This window comes from Ostrea edulis, chromosome 5, assembly GCF_947568905.1.
Source record: "Ostrea edulis chromosome 5, xbOstEdul1.1, whole genome shotgun sequence".
NCBI classification, from domain to species: domain Eukaryota; kingdom Metazoa; phylum Mollusca; class Bivalvia; order Ostreida; family Ostreidae; genus Ostrea; species Ostrea edulis.
The window spans coordinates 26421906-26441002 of NC_079168.1; the positions used below are offsets into that span (position 1 = coordinate 26421906).

The 19097-nt window shown below is 35.0% G+C and overlaps 2 protein-coding genes across 2 annotated transcripts in view; one reads left to right on the forward strand and one right to left on the reverse strand.

Moving 5' to 3' along the window:
• LOC125649414 (structural maintenance of chromosomes protein 5-like) overlaps positions 1 to 18634 on the forward strand; it is an 87782-nt gene extending 69148 nt beyond the window's left edge. The window contains exons 23-25 of the mRNA XM_048876958.2: positions 689 to 868; positions 17204 to 17299; positions 17624 to 18634. Coding sequence (XP_048732915.2) covers positions 689 to 868; positions 17204 to 17299; positions 17624 to 17758 — 411 coding nt within the window. The 3' untranslated portion in view covers positions 17759 to 18634. The remainder of the gene's footprint in view (positions 1 to 688; positions 869 to 17203; positions 17300 to 17623) is intronic.
• Positions 6666 to 14509, reverse strand: LOC125649415 (uncharacterized). Its single transcript, XM_048876959.2, has 2 exons — positions 8993 to 14509; positions 6666 to 8856 (listed from the first exon to the last, which is right to left on the reverse strand). Exons 1-2 carry the CDS (start codon positions 9019 to 9021, stop codon positions 6843 to 6845), a joined length of 2043 nt encoding a protein of 680 aa, XP_048732916.2. The 5' UTR covers positions 9022 to 14509; the 3' UTR covers positions 6666 to 6842.
• Positions 18635 to 19097: the final 463 nt, after the last annotated feature.

The following is a 19097-nucleotide window of genomic DNA, read 5'->3' on the forward strand; positions in this document are numbered from 1 at the left end:
TAAATTCTGCTCTGTATTTTGAAATATCCATACATAATCAATCTACATTACTACCAAAGTTCATCCTGAAATTCCGTATACTCCCCAAGATATGCAGAAATGATGAATACATAAAAATGCCCAATATTTTTAGGTTGATTTTTGCTGTGTCCTGGCGCTATACCACTAAACAGAATGTTTGAGTATTGCAAAAAGCTATTACATTAGATATCATTTCTAAGTTGAATTTCTTACTCTTAATCATAAACTGAAGTCCATAATAGCTCCAAGTGACTTAAAATTGTAAAACCATCTGCACTTTCACTTGTCACAGTCATTTTGACAGTGCCACTGATTACCCAAAAAGGATGAAAGGCCCCATAACGATTTAGAGACTCAAAATACTAATTCTTATCAATATTAATTCATTAGAGTACATGAATTAGGCTAATAACAAGTCTTTATAAAGATACAAATGCCTTATTATGTCTATTTTTATCCAAACCACATTAACACAGGTTTTTGACGATTTTTAATAATGATGTTAATTTGAGTAGTTAGTAAACGGTGTCAGGTTTGTGATTTGATGAAAAGAATCAGGGTTGTGATTTGATGACTGGTATCGGGTTTGTGATTTGATGAACAGTATCAGGTTTGTGATTTGATGACTGTGTCAGGTTTGTGATTTGATGACTGGTATCGTCCACAGGAGGACTATGAGAAGTATGGGGTGAGGATTAAAGTGAAGTACCGTGACTCTGAGCAGCTGAGGGAGCTGAACATGCACCACCAGAGTGGAGGGGAGAGGAGTGTGGCTACCGTCCTGTATCTACTGGCGCTCCAGGAACTGGCCAGGTGTCCCTTCAGGTGTGTCGACGAAATCAACCAGGTATGTCAAACAGTCTGTTGTTTAAACTAGATAATTGCTTTCACATTGTTAAAGCAATACTAGCTAGCACTCATTTTGGTGTTGAAATTTTTTGTTGCAAAATTGTGATTTACAATTTTAATAACAGAAAATAATAAGTTAATAAACTTTTGCTATCAATATTTGTGTTAGAAAGCCTATCCAGAGACTCTTAATGAAGTAAAATTACATTATTGTCTTCATGTACAAAAATTGATTTTTCAATAGAACCAAAATCTTGATTTTGATAAAATCATAAACTTAGTTTTGATTTCATCAATGCCTATCATAATTGCACTTTTTTGTGCCTTAATTGCATGTTTTTACACATGTGTCTTTGTAGAGAAGATTTTTGAAAATTGGTCAATTTTGGGCAGTTTTTGCCCAGCTGCCCCTAAGACCCCGGGGTGCAGGAGTTCTGAAATTTACAATTTATGTGTTTCCCCTGTCTCAAAGATGCTTCATACCAAATTTGAATGGTAGTTATCAAGAAAAAGTTGAAAATGTTTAATTGTTCATGGATGACGGACGCAGACCAATTGCAATAGGTCACTTGAGTTTACTCAAGTGGCCTAAAAACTAAATTGCACAGTGATGTAGAGTAAGACTTAAGTCCTCTACAAAAGTTGTAAATTTCAAGATCCCTGAGGTATAGGTTCTGACCCTAGGGTGGGGCCAAAACTTAGTATTATATAGTATTTACGTGTGTGTGTGTGTGTGTGTAAAACATTTAAATAATATCTTCTTAATGGGACAAATGCTACTTATAACTAATATTCAGGTGACCGATAAGGCCTGTGAACCTCTTGTTGTCATATATTTCAAGCAAAACTTATTAGCTATTTCTGCACCTTCATTGCTTGCTGAACCTGTTGAAAAATTGCATTTGGCACTAATGCACTGCATAGGTTCAAGTGTGTTGGAAATAGTGCATACAGACAGTAGTTGTGTAAGTGCTCTTTTACTCTAGGACATTAAAAGATATCAATATTTTAATCTTTATGGAATAAAATATCACCTTGTATAATTAAACTGTCCATTGAAATTTCAGTCACTGTCTTCACAAAAACTCAATGGTCTGAAGACCCAAGCCAGTGAATTTTAAGCAGATTTTTATACTAACTTATTTGCATGAATTTACCATTACAATTAAATAAATCTATAAATAGCAGGTAAATCTATAAATAGCACCTAAAACAAGTGTTACCTTACTGGTCATTGTTATTTTTTATTTTTTTTTTCAAGTAAAGAACTTTAACTCATAATAATTGTACATGTAATTGTCAAGGTAACTTGTTCGTAAATTGTGCAAACATCCAATGAACAATTTGTAGAAACAAAGATTGGTCGCACTCTTCAAATCAAAAATGCACTGGTAAATTTCCAATTCAGATGAACTTGGTCAAATGTAGATGTAGCCTTGATTAGGAAATTTTGTGTAATTTGTAGAAATAGTAAATTCATTGCAGTGGAACTATTTTTTTTGTGTTTAGCTGAGACTACTTTTTAAGGTACACTTGTAAACACATGTTAGCGAAAAATGTGGATTTAAGGGAGTCTTGTTCACAGGTTAAAAAAAAAAAGATTTGGTTTTCTGAAATCGTCAGAAGAGACAGGGAACATAGAACATTTACGACCAAGTTTCAATAATCCCCCCTCCCCCCCCCTTTATACTCGCTGTAGAGTAACTTACAGTGTAAATAATTACTGTTGTGATAAATTACAGAATGGATTTTTAGAGTAATTTACAGTGTAAATAATTACTGTTGTGATAAAGTACAGAATGGATTTGTCTGTCAAGCAAATTAAGGGTCTCAAAATATTGAGCGGACAGTTCAGTCTCTGAAACGTTCTACTTTCCCACTTAAACAGTGAATGCATGGTGAGCGAACGGTGCGATCATTAGGATTACACGCTATTAAAAACATCCCCGAAAGGAGTCAAGATAAATGCATTAAACAACCAACATGGGTAGAACAGGTATCTCGTGTTGACACCTGAACGCTTCTAAATAGTATAAAAGGTTTATTCCCACGTAGATTTTGCGTAATTCTCTTTACTGCAAGTACATGTCTGAGGAAATAATTCCAGAATTAATGTACATACGTACAAAATAAATAGTATGACCATGAATATTATTTATATTTAGATTGTGCAATATTTGTATATTTGTGATGCAGACAAACTGTTCATTGTACTGAACTATACGGATATCATATGTGGGGCAGAAATGTACGAGAAATATTTCATCTTTATATTAGAGACAAACGATTCAACAAGAGGTCCATGGGCCACATCGCTCACCTGAGTCACCTTGGCCCATATCTGAAGACTTAATGATCACCGTTCGCTCACCATGCATTCACCGTTTAAGTTGGAAAGTAGAATGTTTCAGGGACTGTACTGTCCGCTCAATATTTTGAGATCCTTTGCTTGATAGACATCAAACTTGGTACTCTGGTACATCTTCAGGAGAAGATGACCCATGGTCAAAGGTCAAGGGTCAAACTGGACATAGGAATATACTGTCCGCTCAATATTTTGAGAACCCTTTGCTTGACAGACATCAAACTTAGTACCTTGGTACATCTTCAGGAGAAGATGACCCCTGTTGATTTTTAGATCACATGGTCAAAGGACAAGGGTTAAACTGGACATAGTAATATATTGTCTCCTATATTTTAAGAATTTTTTCTTGATTGACAACAAACTTGCAATCTGGGCAAAAAACACTAGACCAATGCCTGAATTCTAGTAAAATTTCTGTCGGACTAGTAAATTTTTTTTTAGCCCGATTGTGTTTCGTATTATCTAAGCTAGTGAAAACAACATGTCTTGTCATTTCATCGTTACTTGTTTATCTATAAACCGTTTACTTTACAACAATGTCATAGCGCGTCATAGTCACTATGACGTCACACACACCCACACAGCAATACATTTCGTGACAGATCAGACTGGTGTAAATTTTTCTTTAAAAAATATATATACACAGGATTTTATTCAAAATCTGTAAACACCTCGTGTGATATGTCCAAGGTACGAAAGAAAAAGGTCCGGGTATGAATCGAATGCCACCTACTCATGTCGCTCATCTGCTGGCATAATATGACGAATGAGAAAAAACGAAGTACAGAAGAAATAATAGCAGACAAACAAAGATACGAGTCAAAGAGAAAGTGTGGATTCTTTCAATCATGGACCTTGAAAACAATACAATGTTGTGTATGTATTGTAAAAAATGTACTATGAGGAGGAGGAGAGTGAAAATGAGTTGCTTGAATCTGACAGAAATTTAATATTATATATGAAGTGGAATATGACTGAAGTTTTTCATTTGTTTATGTTGTTTTTGTTTTCATTCTTATCACAGGGAAACAATTCTTTATGTATTTGTAAGTTTAATTTGCTTTTATAAACTTTTGATTTTGGACTAGTGATTTATTTTTTTTGATCGGGCTAATAAATTTTACATTCAACTAGCCCGACCGGACTAGTAGTTTGAAAAGTTTTTGAACTAGACTGAACTTGGTACTAGTACATCTTCAGGAGTACATGTGTAGATGACCCCTATTGATTTTTAGGTCACATGGTCAATCCACTCCTGACATAGGAAGATATTGTCTGCTCAATATTTTGAATTGGTGATACTACTATCAATTAAATGATGCATGTGTATAACCCTTTTCAATGGGGGGGGGGGGGGGGGGGGGGGGGCATACATCTCGTTTAAATTCTTATGCTCTAAAATTTTCAGTTTCGTGCTTTGGTTGAAGTAGTTCATGGTCAATATGATCAGAATGTATCACATGCTGAAATTGGTTGATTAATATATTGTGTTAATGTTACATTTATTATGTAAAGTCTAGCTGCCATCAGATTAAGCAATTGTTTGGGGGGGGGGGGGGGGGGGGGTAAGTTTTAAGAATACAGTAAGTAAACAGTTACATTGTGACGTCATATTAGCTGCAGTGTTTTTTCTTCTCAAATCAAGCAAAAAGAAAACGTTTGAAACTATGAGAAAGCTTGTCCATACATGCCAACTTTCCCGATTTGTGCGGGATTTTCCCGATTTGAAGCAGTTGAAAAGGCAAATCCCGATATCCCGATCGGGATTGCAAAAATACCCCGAAATCCCGATTTTCTAAAAATATCTCCCATTTTACGACAACAACCCCCCATTTCCAACCGGAATTTGAAATCCCGCGTCATTTCTGAACTGGCCAATCAGAAATCGGGACAATAGTCAGCCATTGCTGTTTACCTGTGTCGCATGGTATCGGGGTGATGTAATTTACCTGGTCTGCCTGTGTCGGGGTGCTTATTGGACAGTGCGAAGCATGTTTTGAAAGTAATTAATCGGGAAGACGGATTTCAAATTGACATGTCCTTTACACAAACGTGAATGGCAATGATAATAGTGTCACCACGAAACAATCGGACATTCCCGATTTTTGCCTCTCGCTGACAGCATCCAAAATATGCAATATTAAAGGTACGTAAAATATATGTTTTTCCAACTATGATAATATAGGCTACCCGAATCTATCTGTCTATAGCGATGTTTTACATAGTCTATATAGTGTAGTATTCAATAGACTTTGTGATGCGTAATTTGCACAAGTCTGTACTGAATTTTTATTTTTATATTAGTATTTTACAATTAAAAACGTATATTTTGATGTGTGTTTTCCTGGTAATTATTTCAGATGTCATGGGTGCAAAGGTTTTGTTCGCAAACTTCATAGCAGGGCAGATCACTCCTTTTCTGGTTGCAATGCAGATTGTTCCACCAGACTCTGCAAGCCCATGTTTACAGACAAGCAAGATCGCCTTTGTAGTCGTACCTAAATGCATGTGCTTTAATTTAAATGTTGATATATAGACCAGCCAATGTGTATATGGTGTAAAAGGATGCAACTTTAAGTATTATTTGATATGTATGTGACTTGTTGGAGAGGATTTTTTGCTGAATAGATGATTTTAATAAAATACTTATCTATATCTTTCAAAGTTTTTTTTATATAGTTTTGTTAAAGTTGATGGTGAAACACACTTGATGTATGATACATGTATAATGATTAGATTGATATTTTATTTGAAAAGACAAATATTTATTTTCATGGTAAAATGTCGTGAATTTTGAGCGTTGAAAAAAGGTCGTCGCGCGCAAAATCCCCCATGGGGATTTTCAAAAGTTGGCATGTATGCTTGTCTGGCATTTAAAAATGTTTATGGTACTTTCTAAACAATCTAATTATTTTAATTGTGGGGTTCTCAATGAAGTTACGGCGACATTTTTCCAGAAGCATTATGGGTAATACTCATCTTTTTTCAGCTGATGAAGAGCAAATCACGTGACTCATGTGTGTAATCATTGTAGCGAGCTTGTTGCGTCGCGAAGGCCTATGAGCTTCATGTTTGTTAATGAAATTTTGTAAGTTTGATTTTTGAGTACATGTGCTCCTACACATTATAGGAAGATAAGCATGATAAGGCACTATATGTCAAATGGGAACTTTTTGGTTAGCTTCAAAGTTTTTTAGGCAAATAAATGAAGAAGAAAAATTGATTGACACAGTTTGATGAATTCAGATCTTATATCTATATAAAAATTTCTCCGTTTTGGAGTCTTCATTTCACCAAAAATGTGGCCATATTGTTTACAAAGAGGTTATAACACTCAGGTGTTACTAATGTACTCTGATTAAAGAATCCAGTACATTTAGTTTTCATGTTTACTGATGAATTGATTGGGCATAAATAAAATAACTTTTCATAAATCTTTTCATATTTAATCTACATCAAGTAACTAATAACATCTGAAATTTCCTTAATTAACACATTTGCTTTACTGATAATTCAGACAGTCACTCAGTAGTTGAATTAAAGGCTTATGAACTATGATGTCCATATTGGAGGTCACGTATTCTCATTAGTTAAAGCCATGGACTATTTAAATGTGTCTGAGTTCACATATTCTCATTAGTGTAGCACTTTGTATTTCATGGAATGGAATTTGTCTGAGTGATTGTTGGTAGGAGTATAGAGCAGCCTGGAGGTTCCCCGAGATCTGTTGACAGATACCCAGGATCTGCCATGATATGTCTCTAAAGTTCACACCTACATACACCCCCTGATCATGGTGAACTAGGACCTGTAGATCATTAAGAGCTGTTTGTGCTCTCATTGTGTTAATATGTCTGTAACACAAGAACTCCATCATGTGTAACACAACTAGGGGTGGGATGGACAATACAGAGCAATGGTTCTGTAAGGAAACATCCTGCTCTGTCATTAATTCATTGATATAAATGATACTGTTGTTTAATTCGATATTCCATGCTACAGCATGTCTTAACTTTGTAGACCAGGACTGTCCCCCTACAGCCTCGGTATACCTCTCTGTGTCTACTGTCCTGTTATACATCACATATGGCTGAGCTAAGTTGACCTTTGTCATCTCTATCACAGACAAAGCTTCTGTGTATCTGAGTGTCTTGTAATAATACATTGCAATGTACAACCTGTCAGAAATACACCCAAACTTGGCTGTGAGTTTCAACATGTGAGAGGACATTCTGTCAGCAATATACATCAGCTTGTTTTCAGTGGTGCTGCAGTACATGTTTTGTAATTTAAAAACAACTTTGTGAAGGAAGGAGGCTGTAAGTACCTGTAACATGGCAACTTGATACTGTGTCAGGGGTGAGACTGTCAACTGTTCTACTGTGTTTAAGTTCTTCATATTGAAGTAGAGGTCTGATGGGAATGCTGAATTTCTATATATCTCACTGAACATTTCCCTATCAAACTCAATCTCAGATATCAGAGTGTGTTCGTCTGTACAAATTCTGAGTCTGGGGTTACAAAGGACATTTACAAGATAGAACCTGAGGGAGGGACTGTGTAGCAGGGATGCTAAACCCTTTTCATAAAAACCAAACAGTCTAACAAATAATCTGTTTTGTGCTTCACCGTGGATATTACTGAGAAACATGTTGTTTTCCGGAATGAAAAAGTTGGGACAGACTCCCTCATACACCCATTTAAGGATGAGTTTAAAGCAGTACCAGAAACATTTTAGGAGATTCTGTGGACACCAGTTGGGTATTTTGTTTTGTTGAATCATCCAGAAAACTGCTGTCTTCATGTGATAGGAACACAGTAATTTCTCATTATCACCTAATCCAATGTTAATGACTTCTTTTAAGAACAATTTCAGCAAACCATAGGTTAAGAATTGACAGTGGTTCATTGAGTACACAAGTTTTTGTTCTGCCAAAGAAAATGAAATTCTCCATTCATTGCTTTCATGATTTCCTAATTTGTGTCCTATTGCTACAAAGTGACATCCACTTCTGACTATGTCCCTAACAACCTGTGGCTGGGGCCATGTGTGACATCTGTCTATCCATGAGGAGGCAGATGGAGGCCAAAAGTCACAAGCAAAACAGAAAGCAGTGTCATATTCTAGTAATCCTCCTATAGCTCCACTACCACATGGACCATGGACTGTAGAGTTAGGCATTATAACAGAACATGTGATCTCTCTGTACTTAGAACTAGATATATAATGTCTACCATTCATTGTGACTAATGCTGAGATAACTCTTCTCCTTGCTCTTGGTGTCAGTAATTGAAGTAAAGTAAATCCGGGTGGACTTTCAGAAGAAACAGAGAGAATCAGGGGTTGTCTGTGTACATTGTAAAACTGGGTCTGAGATGAGTCCCAAATCACTCGTTCATTAAACCAAAACATGCCATCCACATCAGATCCCTTCATTCTGAACCCCTCTCTGTAACTTCCACTCCACATCACTGTGTTCCGGTTATTTGTTGTTACTTTATTCCTCACCATATGCTTAATGTCTAACATATCTCTCCGCATTGTCACCTGTTGTGAGGTCCCCACTGTACGACAGAGTCCCACAAACACGGACTCTGACATATGTTGTATACCTGTTTCACTGACAAAATAAATAAAGACTTGCATGTAGCTATAATGTAGAAACTTTTATGATCAGATAGAATTATAATTTTGACTTTAGAGTGAATTTTCATTAAATTTTCTAATTGATTTTATGTAATTTAATTGTTACTTACATTTGGGGTGTGAAACTAGGGGACTCCATTGTTAGGTATGAATGTGGGTATTTTCAGGAGTGGAAAGTCCCACTTTATCTACTTTCATTTTAGGCTACTTACATGTACCTGTTTCAGACTTTCCTAATCTTATGATGCAATCAGCTGTTTATAATTATCTAATTGTAAACAGATTGTAAACATTTGCTGAGGTTTCACTAAGTTTGTAAATTTTATATATTTCCTGTCATTGACAAACCTTTCATGTTTCATTGATCAATTCTGTTCATTGTAGTAGAGTTGAACTTGTCTACCTGTAATTTAATGCTTCAACTTTGCATTGTGAAAATATTCCATGAAAAACCAAAGTGAGTGAATCCGCTTGGTACAGGCTTGAAATGAAAGCAATATAAAGTTGATTTTATTTTTTTTAGATAATAAATTCTAAGGTTCTAATGACAAAAAAAGAGAAAATAATAGTTATTATCATGGTAGGAAAAATTCTAATCAATTGAAATACTGAAAATGAGTCAATTTAATGGTAGCTTATTTAGGATCAACCGTGCAAGCTAGGCTACTCCAATTAAGTTACCTTGTTCCAAGGTGTGGTAAAGATCGAGCCCAGCTGAAATACTAAAAGTGCTTGAGGTTATATACTCGATAACACAATTTGGAAGATACGATTCACTAGTTAAACTCTGATAGGATACTAAATATAGAAATGCTTTTTATCAACCACATCTACCAAATTATCATTTCATTGTATTAATGTGACCTTTCAACATCATAGCATTAAAAGCCTTAGTATGCATTGTACAGTGGAACCCCGTTATTACGTTCCCCCATTATTACGTTAGTCCGCATATTATGTTGGAATTTCAAAGCACAAAACCATTTCTTAACAAACCTATATAAAATAGACCTCGTTATTATGTTGTCCTAAAATGCCGGGACTCGATATTACGTTGTAAAAATTCCGACAAAAACGTAATAAACCCCTAATTATTCAATAATGATTCTCAAAATAATAAGCCATTCACACCTTGACTGCCTGAGGCAGTCACCACATAAATTTTCTGATCTGATTGGGGATTAGAGACGCTTGACTGATCACGCTTCGATAGATCTAGCGACATCAATACAGGTAAATACCCCGTATAGAAGCCAGTGATAAACAATTAAATAATGTTTATTTAGAAATTGTACTCAATGAAATTTACTTCATTTTTCATATTTTGATAATCAAAGAAATAATTTCTCAACCACCTGCGTGTTCAGGATAGTGTGATTACCTTCGCTATTAAAACTCTATTTACGGACAGCTTTGGTACCAAACAAGAAAGACAAGATTTATCGTAGCAATGTTACAACCGCTTGGGTAATTGCTTGGACATAGGTGATTAAAGGTGTTCAATTAAAAAAATTGTTCGTTGTTTGGACATGCAGCTTGGGTGTTCGTAAATCTCGTCCATACATACACCAATCTATCGGCCGATTCGTGCACGGCATTTACCTCAGTGAATATTTTAAAATCCCTTGATGCGCACGTGATTTTAGTGCCATCATTTAGCGTTATAAATGAAATGTTCGTGCATCATTATATAATTTTTTTATGTGGATTGCGCTTAAATTGTTCTCCGTGCACTGCATGTTTATCATTGGTGAGAAGTGTGTAAGTGTTGGGTATCGTGTGCGTTTTGTGTCTATAGTTTTGTTGTTTTTTGGGTGGGATTTTTTTATTGTGTTGTGTATTGTGTAATTAGAGAACTTAATAAAAACGATGTTTTGTTATTTTTTAAATACGAATGTTGAATACGAACCGGAACGAGTTATTGAGAGAAATTTACATGAACGCATTGTTTTAAAGTTGAACAAAATGGCGGTCCAAACGAATGCAGAAAAAGCAACGTTTATCAAAACATCCTTATGTATCCTACACCGAAATAAAGAAAAGGGATAAGAACAAGAAGAATTACGGACATTAAAGATAAGATGTAAATAAAACAAAGTATCATAGTCTTTTAAACAAAGAAACAGTAAAGATATATTCACACACCCCGTCACGGAGTACCAACGGACGATATACAATTTCCAAATGATTTTTTTTTTTTTTAACGGATTTAACTGGGAACGTTTATTACGTTGCCCCCGGTATTACGTTATTTTATCGTGACAAAATGGAAAACGTAATAACGGGGTTCCACTGTATAAACAAGTTGAAGTAACATATAATCTAGATATATGGAGTAAATATCCAATATTGAATAATACAAACTAACTAAAATGTAATCCATAAAGATTATATCAACAGTAATAAAAAACAATTGAATGGTGAATTAAAAACTTTAATTATGGTGATCAATACTGTGCTATTGAATCTCGGTTTGAAATGTAGTTCAATTTAATTCAGTCAACTGAACAAAGTGTCAATAAAAGAAGTGAACCGTAAATGATTATGAATTGTAGGTACACTTTTAAGATTATTGTATTATTGATTTTATATGGTCGAAGGGCAGTAACTTATCAGTATATTTAGTGGTCTAAGTTCCTACACAATTGTATGTATCTGCATTCTGAATTAAAAACATTACTGACACCCTTTATTTTAGTCAGATATTTGATTAGATATCAATATGTGTTTATGAAATTGCAAAATAACGTTGAGTGAAACCTATAGAGAACTTGTGACCATAGGGGACAAAATGAATACGCGTTTGTGTCTGTATTTGTATACGCTTGTCAAAGACGGAATGTGTAATGGTATGGCTCCATCTTTCTGGACCTTGTATGCAAAATGAACCGTAAGCTCCAGGATCTTACAACTTGGTACGTTTGATCACCTGAGGGGAAGGCGATGCCGATTGTTTGTCAAGGTCGTAGTATCTATCTACAGTATCTTATAGGCAGAATAGAGACTGAACTATAGGGGCTTAGGACCATCAAACTTGGTACACATACACCTTATGTCAAACAGAGGATGACTACTGTTTTTCAAGGTCAAGGTGGTATCACTTTTTACCTCACCTGAGCTGAAAGCTCAAGTGAGCTTTTCTGATTGTCTGTTGTCTGTTTGTAAACTTTAATTTACATTTTCGACTTCTCCAGAACCACTGGGCCACTTTCAACCAAACTTGGCAAAAAGCATCCTTGGGTAAAGGGGATTCAAGTTTGTTCAAATGAAGGGCCATGCTCCCTATAAAGGGAAGATAATCACAAAATGCAAAAATAGGGTGGGGTCATTTAAAAATCTTCTCAAGAACCACTGGGCCAGAAGAGCTGAAATTTACATGAAAGCTTTCTTACATAGTGCAGATTCAAGTTTGTTAAAACCATGACCACTGGGGGGTGTAGGTTGTGGCCACTATAGAGGATCAAAATTTTACATGCGAATATATATGTATAGTCTTTGAACATTTTCTTCTCAAGAACCACTGGGCCAGGAAAGTACATGAAAGATTCCTGGCATAATGCAGATTCAAGTTTGTTAAAATTATGGTTTCTATGGGGATAGGATAGGGTCACAATAGGGGATCAAAGTTTTACATACAAATATATTGGGAAAATCTTTAAAATTCTTCTTTTCAAGAACCATTGGGCCAAAGAATTTTACATTTACATGAAAGCTTCCTGACATAGTGCAGATTCAATTTTGTAAAAATCATGGCCCCTGGAATTAAATTAGAGCCACAATAGGGATCAAAGTTTTACATGCGAATATATAAAGAAAATCTTGTAATATGGGCCATGGTAACTCAGGTGAGCAGTGTGGCCATTGGGCATCTTGTTTGTATATAACTTTAAAACTATTCATAAGCTTTGTCAGTATTTAGTGAAAGCTACAAAACAAAGAGAAGCACTATCTGTTAACTGTCATTAATGAGGTTTCTTTTTTCGTTGCTTATAGATTTATTAGTTTCTAAACTTTATATTTGTCTGATAATATATGTTTACATATTGTAATAATTCTGAATCCTCTGCCATTTGCCTGTATTGTACACAGTGTACCTCTGAGCCACAGTCCTTTGGTCAATAATAAACAATAGGCTCCTGTCACCTCCGTGATATCGTAATATAAAACATTTTTCCTCTTATTTTAAATGCTTTTTAAAATATGACCGAAGAGGTTTTTCAACCTGCATCTGTTTCATCCATGATATTTTCAAAGTCCAAACCAACTCCAAGGATGAAGAAATTCATTTATGTACACAAATAAAATCAAATTGAATCATAAATAAACACCAATGCTATTCACTAGCAATTCCATTTATTTTAATAAAATACATGTAGCAATATAATGATCACAATCATTAATGATTTTGAACCTTTGAGATGAAAGGTGTTACGAACGTGTAAAATTCCTGATGCAAATCTTGATAACAAAATGCTTAAACTTGATCTACTACTACCACAATTACATTTGCTGTGAAAATAGACTTGTATAAGGATATGTAGCCAGGGTATTGTGGTAAAAAAAATTCTTACTGTCCTAGCTCCTTTTTAGCTCACCTGAGCCAAAGGCTCAAGTGAGCTTTTCTGATCAAAATTTGTCCGTTATAATAATAATAATAATAAGACCTTTATTTAACCAGGATTACATATTTAGCGATAACGCTAGTTTTCAATATGGTCCTGCATATAACATACATACAGACAGATATTAGTAAAATAAACACAGATTAAAAGAAGTAGAATACATATAAACTTAAGAAATAATTATGAATGTAAGATAAATAGAATACAAAATGAAGCTTAAAAAGTATGGTGATAATCTCTAAGATAATTTCTCTTAAAACACGCAACACTCGTTGAGTTTCTTATGTTTTGACTCAAGGCATTCCACACTGTGCTCCCTGAAATGCTGAAAGATCTTCTATAATATTCTGTTTTTGCCCTGGGTATATACAAGATATTTGAATAAGAATTTCTAGTTTGCCTCTGACTGACTTCTGATACATATTTAAAAACATTTAAATAATCTGGCATTAAACCATGTAAAACTTTATACACTAAAATGACTTTTCTATAGACAAAGTAATCTGATAGAGGCAACCAGTTAAGTTCTGTAAACATGACATTAGATGGTGTTTCAAAATTTCTGATGTTAAGAATTACCCTTGCAGCTCGTTTTTGCAATATAAAAAGCTTATTCACATTTTCAGCATTTCTTGGATTGCTCCATATAGTACAACAATATGTAAAATGTGGAAAAATCATAGTATTAAAAATCTTCAGCAGCAGCAGCAGTCCGTTGACTGTCGTCGGCGTTGTAAACTTTTCACATTTTCGATGTCTTCTCAAGAACCGCTCGACCAATTTCAACCAAACTTGTTACAAAGCATCCTTGGGTGAAGGACTTTCTAGATTGTTCAAATGAATTAAGGGCCATATCCCTTTCAAAGGGGAGATAATTGTAAAAATGCAAAAATAGGGTGGAGTCATTTAAAACTCTTCTTCTCAAGAACCAATGGGCCAGAAAAGCTTAGATTTACATGAAAGTTTCCTGGCATAGTGCAGATTCAAGTTTGTTCAAATCATGGCCCCCTTGGGTTGGATGAGGCCACAAAAGGAGATCAAAGTTTTACATACTAATATAGGAAAAATCTTTAAAAATCTTCTTCTCAAGAACCACTGAGCCAGAAAAGCTGAGATTTACATGAAAGCTTCCTGACATAATGCAGATTCAAGTTTGTTCAAATCATGGGCCCCGGGGGTTGGATGGGGCCACAATAGGGGATCAAAGTTTTACATGCAAATATATAGGAAAAATCTTCTTCTCAAGAACCACTGAGCCAGAAAAGCTGAGATTTACATGAAAGCTTCCTGACATAATGCAGATTCAAGTTTGTTCAAATCATGGGCCCCGGGGGTTGGATGGGGCCACAATAGGGGATCAAAGTTTTACATGCAAATATATAGGAAAAATCTTCTTCTCAAGAACCACTGAGCCAGAAAAGCTGATTTTTACATGAAAACTTTCTGACATAATGCAGATTCAAGTTTGTTCAAATCATGGCCCCCAGGGGTAGGATGGGGCCACAAGGGGGGATCAAAGTTTTACATACAAATATATAGGAAAAATCTTTAAAAATCTTCTTCACAAGAACCACTGAGCCAGAAAGGCTGATTTTTACATGAAAACTTTCTGACATAGTGCAGATTCAAGTTTGTTCAAATTATGGCCCCCGGGGGTAGGATGGGGCCACAAGGGGGATCAAAGTTTTACATACAAATATATAGTTAAAATCTTCTTCTCAATAACCACATGCAGAGTCAGAAAAGCTGATATTTACAAGAAAACTTTCTGACCTAGTGCAGATTCAAGTTTGTTCAAATCATGGCCCCCGAGGGGTAGGATGGGGCCACAAGTGGGGGGTGTTAAAGTTTTACATACAAATATAGGGAAAATCTTCTAATCAAGAACCATTGGGCCAAAGAAGTTGACATTTACATGAAAGCTTTCTGACGTAGTGTAGATTCAAGTTTGCAAAAATCGTGGCCTCCAGGGGTAGTTGGGGCCATAATAGGGACTCAGGTTTTACATGCAAATATATATGGAAAGTCTTCAGATATAGACCAAGGTGACTCAGGTGAGCGATGTGGCCCATGGGCCTCTTGTTATGCAATACTTACCTTGATACATGTGATAAACATGTATATGAAGGGGGGGGGGGGGGGGGGGCTACTGGTCATCAAGTCTTAGACATTTTCGTGAAGAGTTGTAAACATATTACTGACCGTTAAAGGGACTGATTCACGATTTTCCGTCAAATTTTGTTTTTCACTTTGAATGATCAAAATCTACAGTCTAATATGTTTAGAAGGCTTTACAAAAAAAATTAAGATTATTCGTCATGACAGAAGCTCATTATAGAGAGTTTATTTTTTGTTTTGAAAACAAAAATGGAGGTGTTGTTTACAGGGTTTTCAAAATAAATGGATACTGGTCCAAGTTTATTATATATATCACATTTCAAGTATACTTTGTGTAAAATGTGTCATTTAAAAGTTAAAAGGTGTGATTGTACAAAATGAAGATGCTTTAAATTACAAAATTAACGTTTCACTGGTTTGTTTGTTTACATAAAAAGACTGGAGTCTTTGTTTACATAACACAGAATCAAAGCTAAAATATTGCTCTTGTCCTTGCACTCAGTTGGTCCAAATTTTGGTTGTCGGCATTAAATGAGCTATTATATTTAATTTTTAACGTGAAAAATGAAAAACATTTCTTTTGAAAAACGTGAACCAGTCCCTTTAATTAGGCTCATGGGCCTCTTGTACATCCAATACGCGACTTTCGAGATATCAGCTCTTCTATGATAGAGGTGCGTTCAGTGTTCTGTTGAACGCTTGGGTGGGTACAAGATGTATACATATACTATAGACTAGCTATGTAAATACGGTTATGAAAGTGTAAATTTTGTTTATTTCAGCCGTTGGTATACAGTAAACTGACCATATCAAGAATAATATTTTATTGAATTAGGTCATTAAATTAAATATGAAATCATTTTATATTTCCTCTTCTGCACGAGTGCTATTTTAATCAAAGAAAATATTGATTTTTGTTTGAGCTATTTTATTAAATACTAATAAACCTACTAATATTGTGTATCCCTGCAATATGGGTGGTTGCATGATGTCTAAAAATCGGCCTTTAGGCAATATATGAAGGCAGAGATAAGCATTTGTACCCACCGCGTGTGGACGATAGTATGTTTTGCGTCTCACTGTGTGTAAGAGTTCCACCAAGGGAAAGAACTATTGGGTAACTCGGAAATTTTTTTGCGTATTGAATCAATCAGTTTTCTTAAATATGAAATCATTATGCACAGACACTGGCCTAATTGTTTAAAGATTTAAGATTCAAAATTCGTACCATATAGCAGATTGTTTTATAGGGGTGAAAAACTTTGGCTTATTTTAATGATAATTTCCAAATTGCTAAAATAACAATCATCAAACTGAAACCCTTCTATAATTTGTAGATATCATTTAAATTAACTACCGTGTCTATGTACGTGTATTGTCATACCTTTATCTGTTCACCAAGTTTTACAACCGCCAAAAAAACTGTGCCTATACATGATAATTGGTGACATTTACTACAAGTTGCATTAAATAGTCTGAACAGTATATTGAGAACAAAATGTCCAAACTAAATGCACATTGTAAATGACTCCTTAGCTAATATAACTCAGTGTACTTTTATTGGTATTGATAATTTTCTAGGGCATGGATCCAGTGAATGAAAGAAAGGTCTTTGAGTTGGTCGTGAAGACGGTGTGCAAGAAATCCAGATCACAGTATTTTCTGCTCAGTCCCAAGGTATGAATTTTGGTTTGAGGAATCCGAGAAAATTGTTAACGGCTTGATAAGCAGAATTTTTAGCGAGGATTTAATTTTGACGGTATTAGCGAGGGTGTTGAGATTGCTAAAATTTAATATCGTTAACAATTTTATTCCACATTCTTTTGGGTAACAGTTATCTTTCTTGGAGTTATGATATTGCTAAAATTAGCTCTCGCTAAATATATATACCCAGTTTAATGGGAAAATCAAATGAATTTGTGTCTCGCTAAAAATTCAACTTATACAGTATTCAATAATACTTTGATATGGTTTTTAAATGCACTTTGAATCTCGTTTCAGCTCCTGCCTGATATGGAATATGCCAGTAATATGACTTATCTCTGTGTTTATAATGGATCCAACATGTTGAACCACAAGGACTGGGATCTTAAAAAGTTCGTTCAGAGGAGACGGAAATTAGGAAATGATTTCTGAACCTTTACATGACATACATCAGATCAAACAGGAAATGTAGTCACAAAAGTACACATTTGAAGCATTCCACAGCAGGAGAATTGTAAGAAGATGACTGAACCATCTGTCAAAGTAAGATGACCACCAGATCATGAGATATTAAGAAGACTATGGAGCTATGGACCACAAAGCTGCGGCTCAGGAAGATTAAAATTTGTCAGGAGTAGTGATTTAATAAACAAAATGTGATGTGCAATACACAAGCTATTTATCATACATACTGAACACAGTACTAGTCATTTACTATGCAAGATGAAGACACCAGGAGAATGTGAATTGCACAGCATATCGGTTTTAATTTCTTGTCCCCTCATTTCTTGCACAAGCCACATTTTATTTACTTCAAGTGAACACTTCGTGAAAATATTTTAACTTCCACTAGATATGAATATCAGTAAGGTTTTGAACATTTGAATTTCAGGGTTTTTTTTCATGCTGTGTTTCCCCCCTAATTTTATATTTATGTAGTATTTTTTAAAACTTTTATTGTCATGATTTTAACAACATACTGAATGAAAATCTTAAAGATTAAAACATATACATGTGCGTGTGCCTGAATATGCTCATAGATGTGTTCTGAAATTGAGAGGGGAAATGTCTCCAACTCTCACATAGAGGTACATGTTTGTTCAACTTTGCGGAATAGCCATGCTAAACTGTGTACATAAATTTGTCTGTAGTTTAATTATATTTTTCAGTTTTTATACGCTCGTCTTTAGGCAGGACGTATTAGGGTAGTACAGCAATGTCTGTATGTCTGTCCATCTGTGTGGGGTTTTCTGTTTCTAGATTCATTTCTCTGTCACATACAAATGTATTAAACTGGAACTCGCTGTATAGCTTCTTTGTGAGTCACTCTAGATCATGTTGCAATTTTTATCCGTTTTGACTTCCCTTGCAGGAGTTTTGCCACTTTATTTGAAATTTAATGTTATATGGAGGGTACATATTTTCGTCAAACCCTTCCAAAGTTTTTAAGTGAGGACCTTCTTACTGTACAGTACATGTTTGTATGAGTGGAGAAGGTGTGCATACATATGGCAAAGATTTTGATTTTCTCCATCAATTTTTGAGGAAATTACAGGATGTTGAACTTCTGTCATTTTTGAGGAGGTATTACAAAGAGAGTACTTGATTTATCTAGAAACTCCAGTTTTTAAGCAAGGGCCATCTTATTTTATGTATTTTATCTACAAAGATATAATGTCAATGTTGGAAAAAGATTATATTTTTTGGAGCCAGAGTAAGTCTTTATTGTATGGAGTTGTTGAGATACTCTATATTTCGTTTTACTTTACTT

What these genes read in the sequence shown, in the direction of transcription:
- LOC125649415 (XM_048876959.2), bottom strand. Translation starts at nt 9,021, where the DNA reads ATGGAGTCCCCTAGTTTCACACCCCAAAT. An exon ending in CCTAGTTTCACACCCCAAAT is followed by an intron (nt 8,857 to 8,992) that starts GTAAGTAACAAT and finishes TTATTTTGTCAG; the next exon opens with TGAAACAGGTATACAACATA.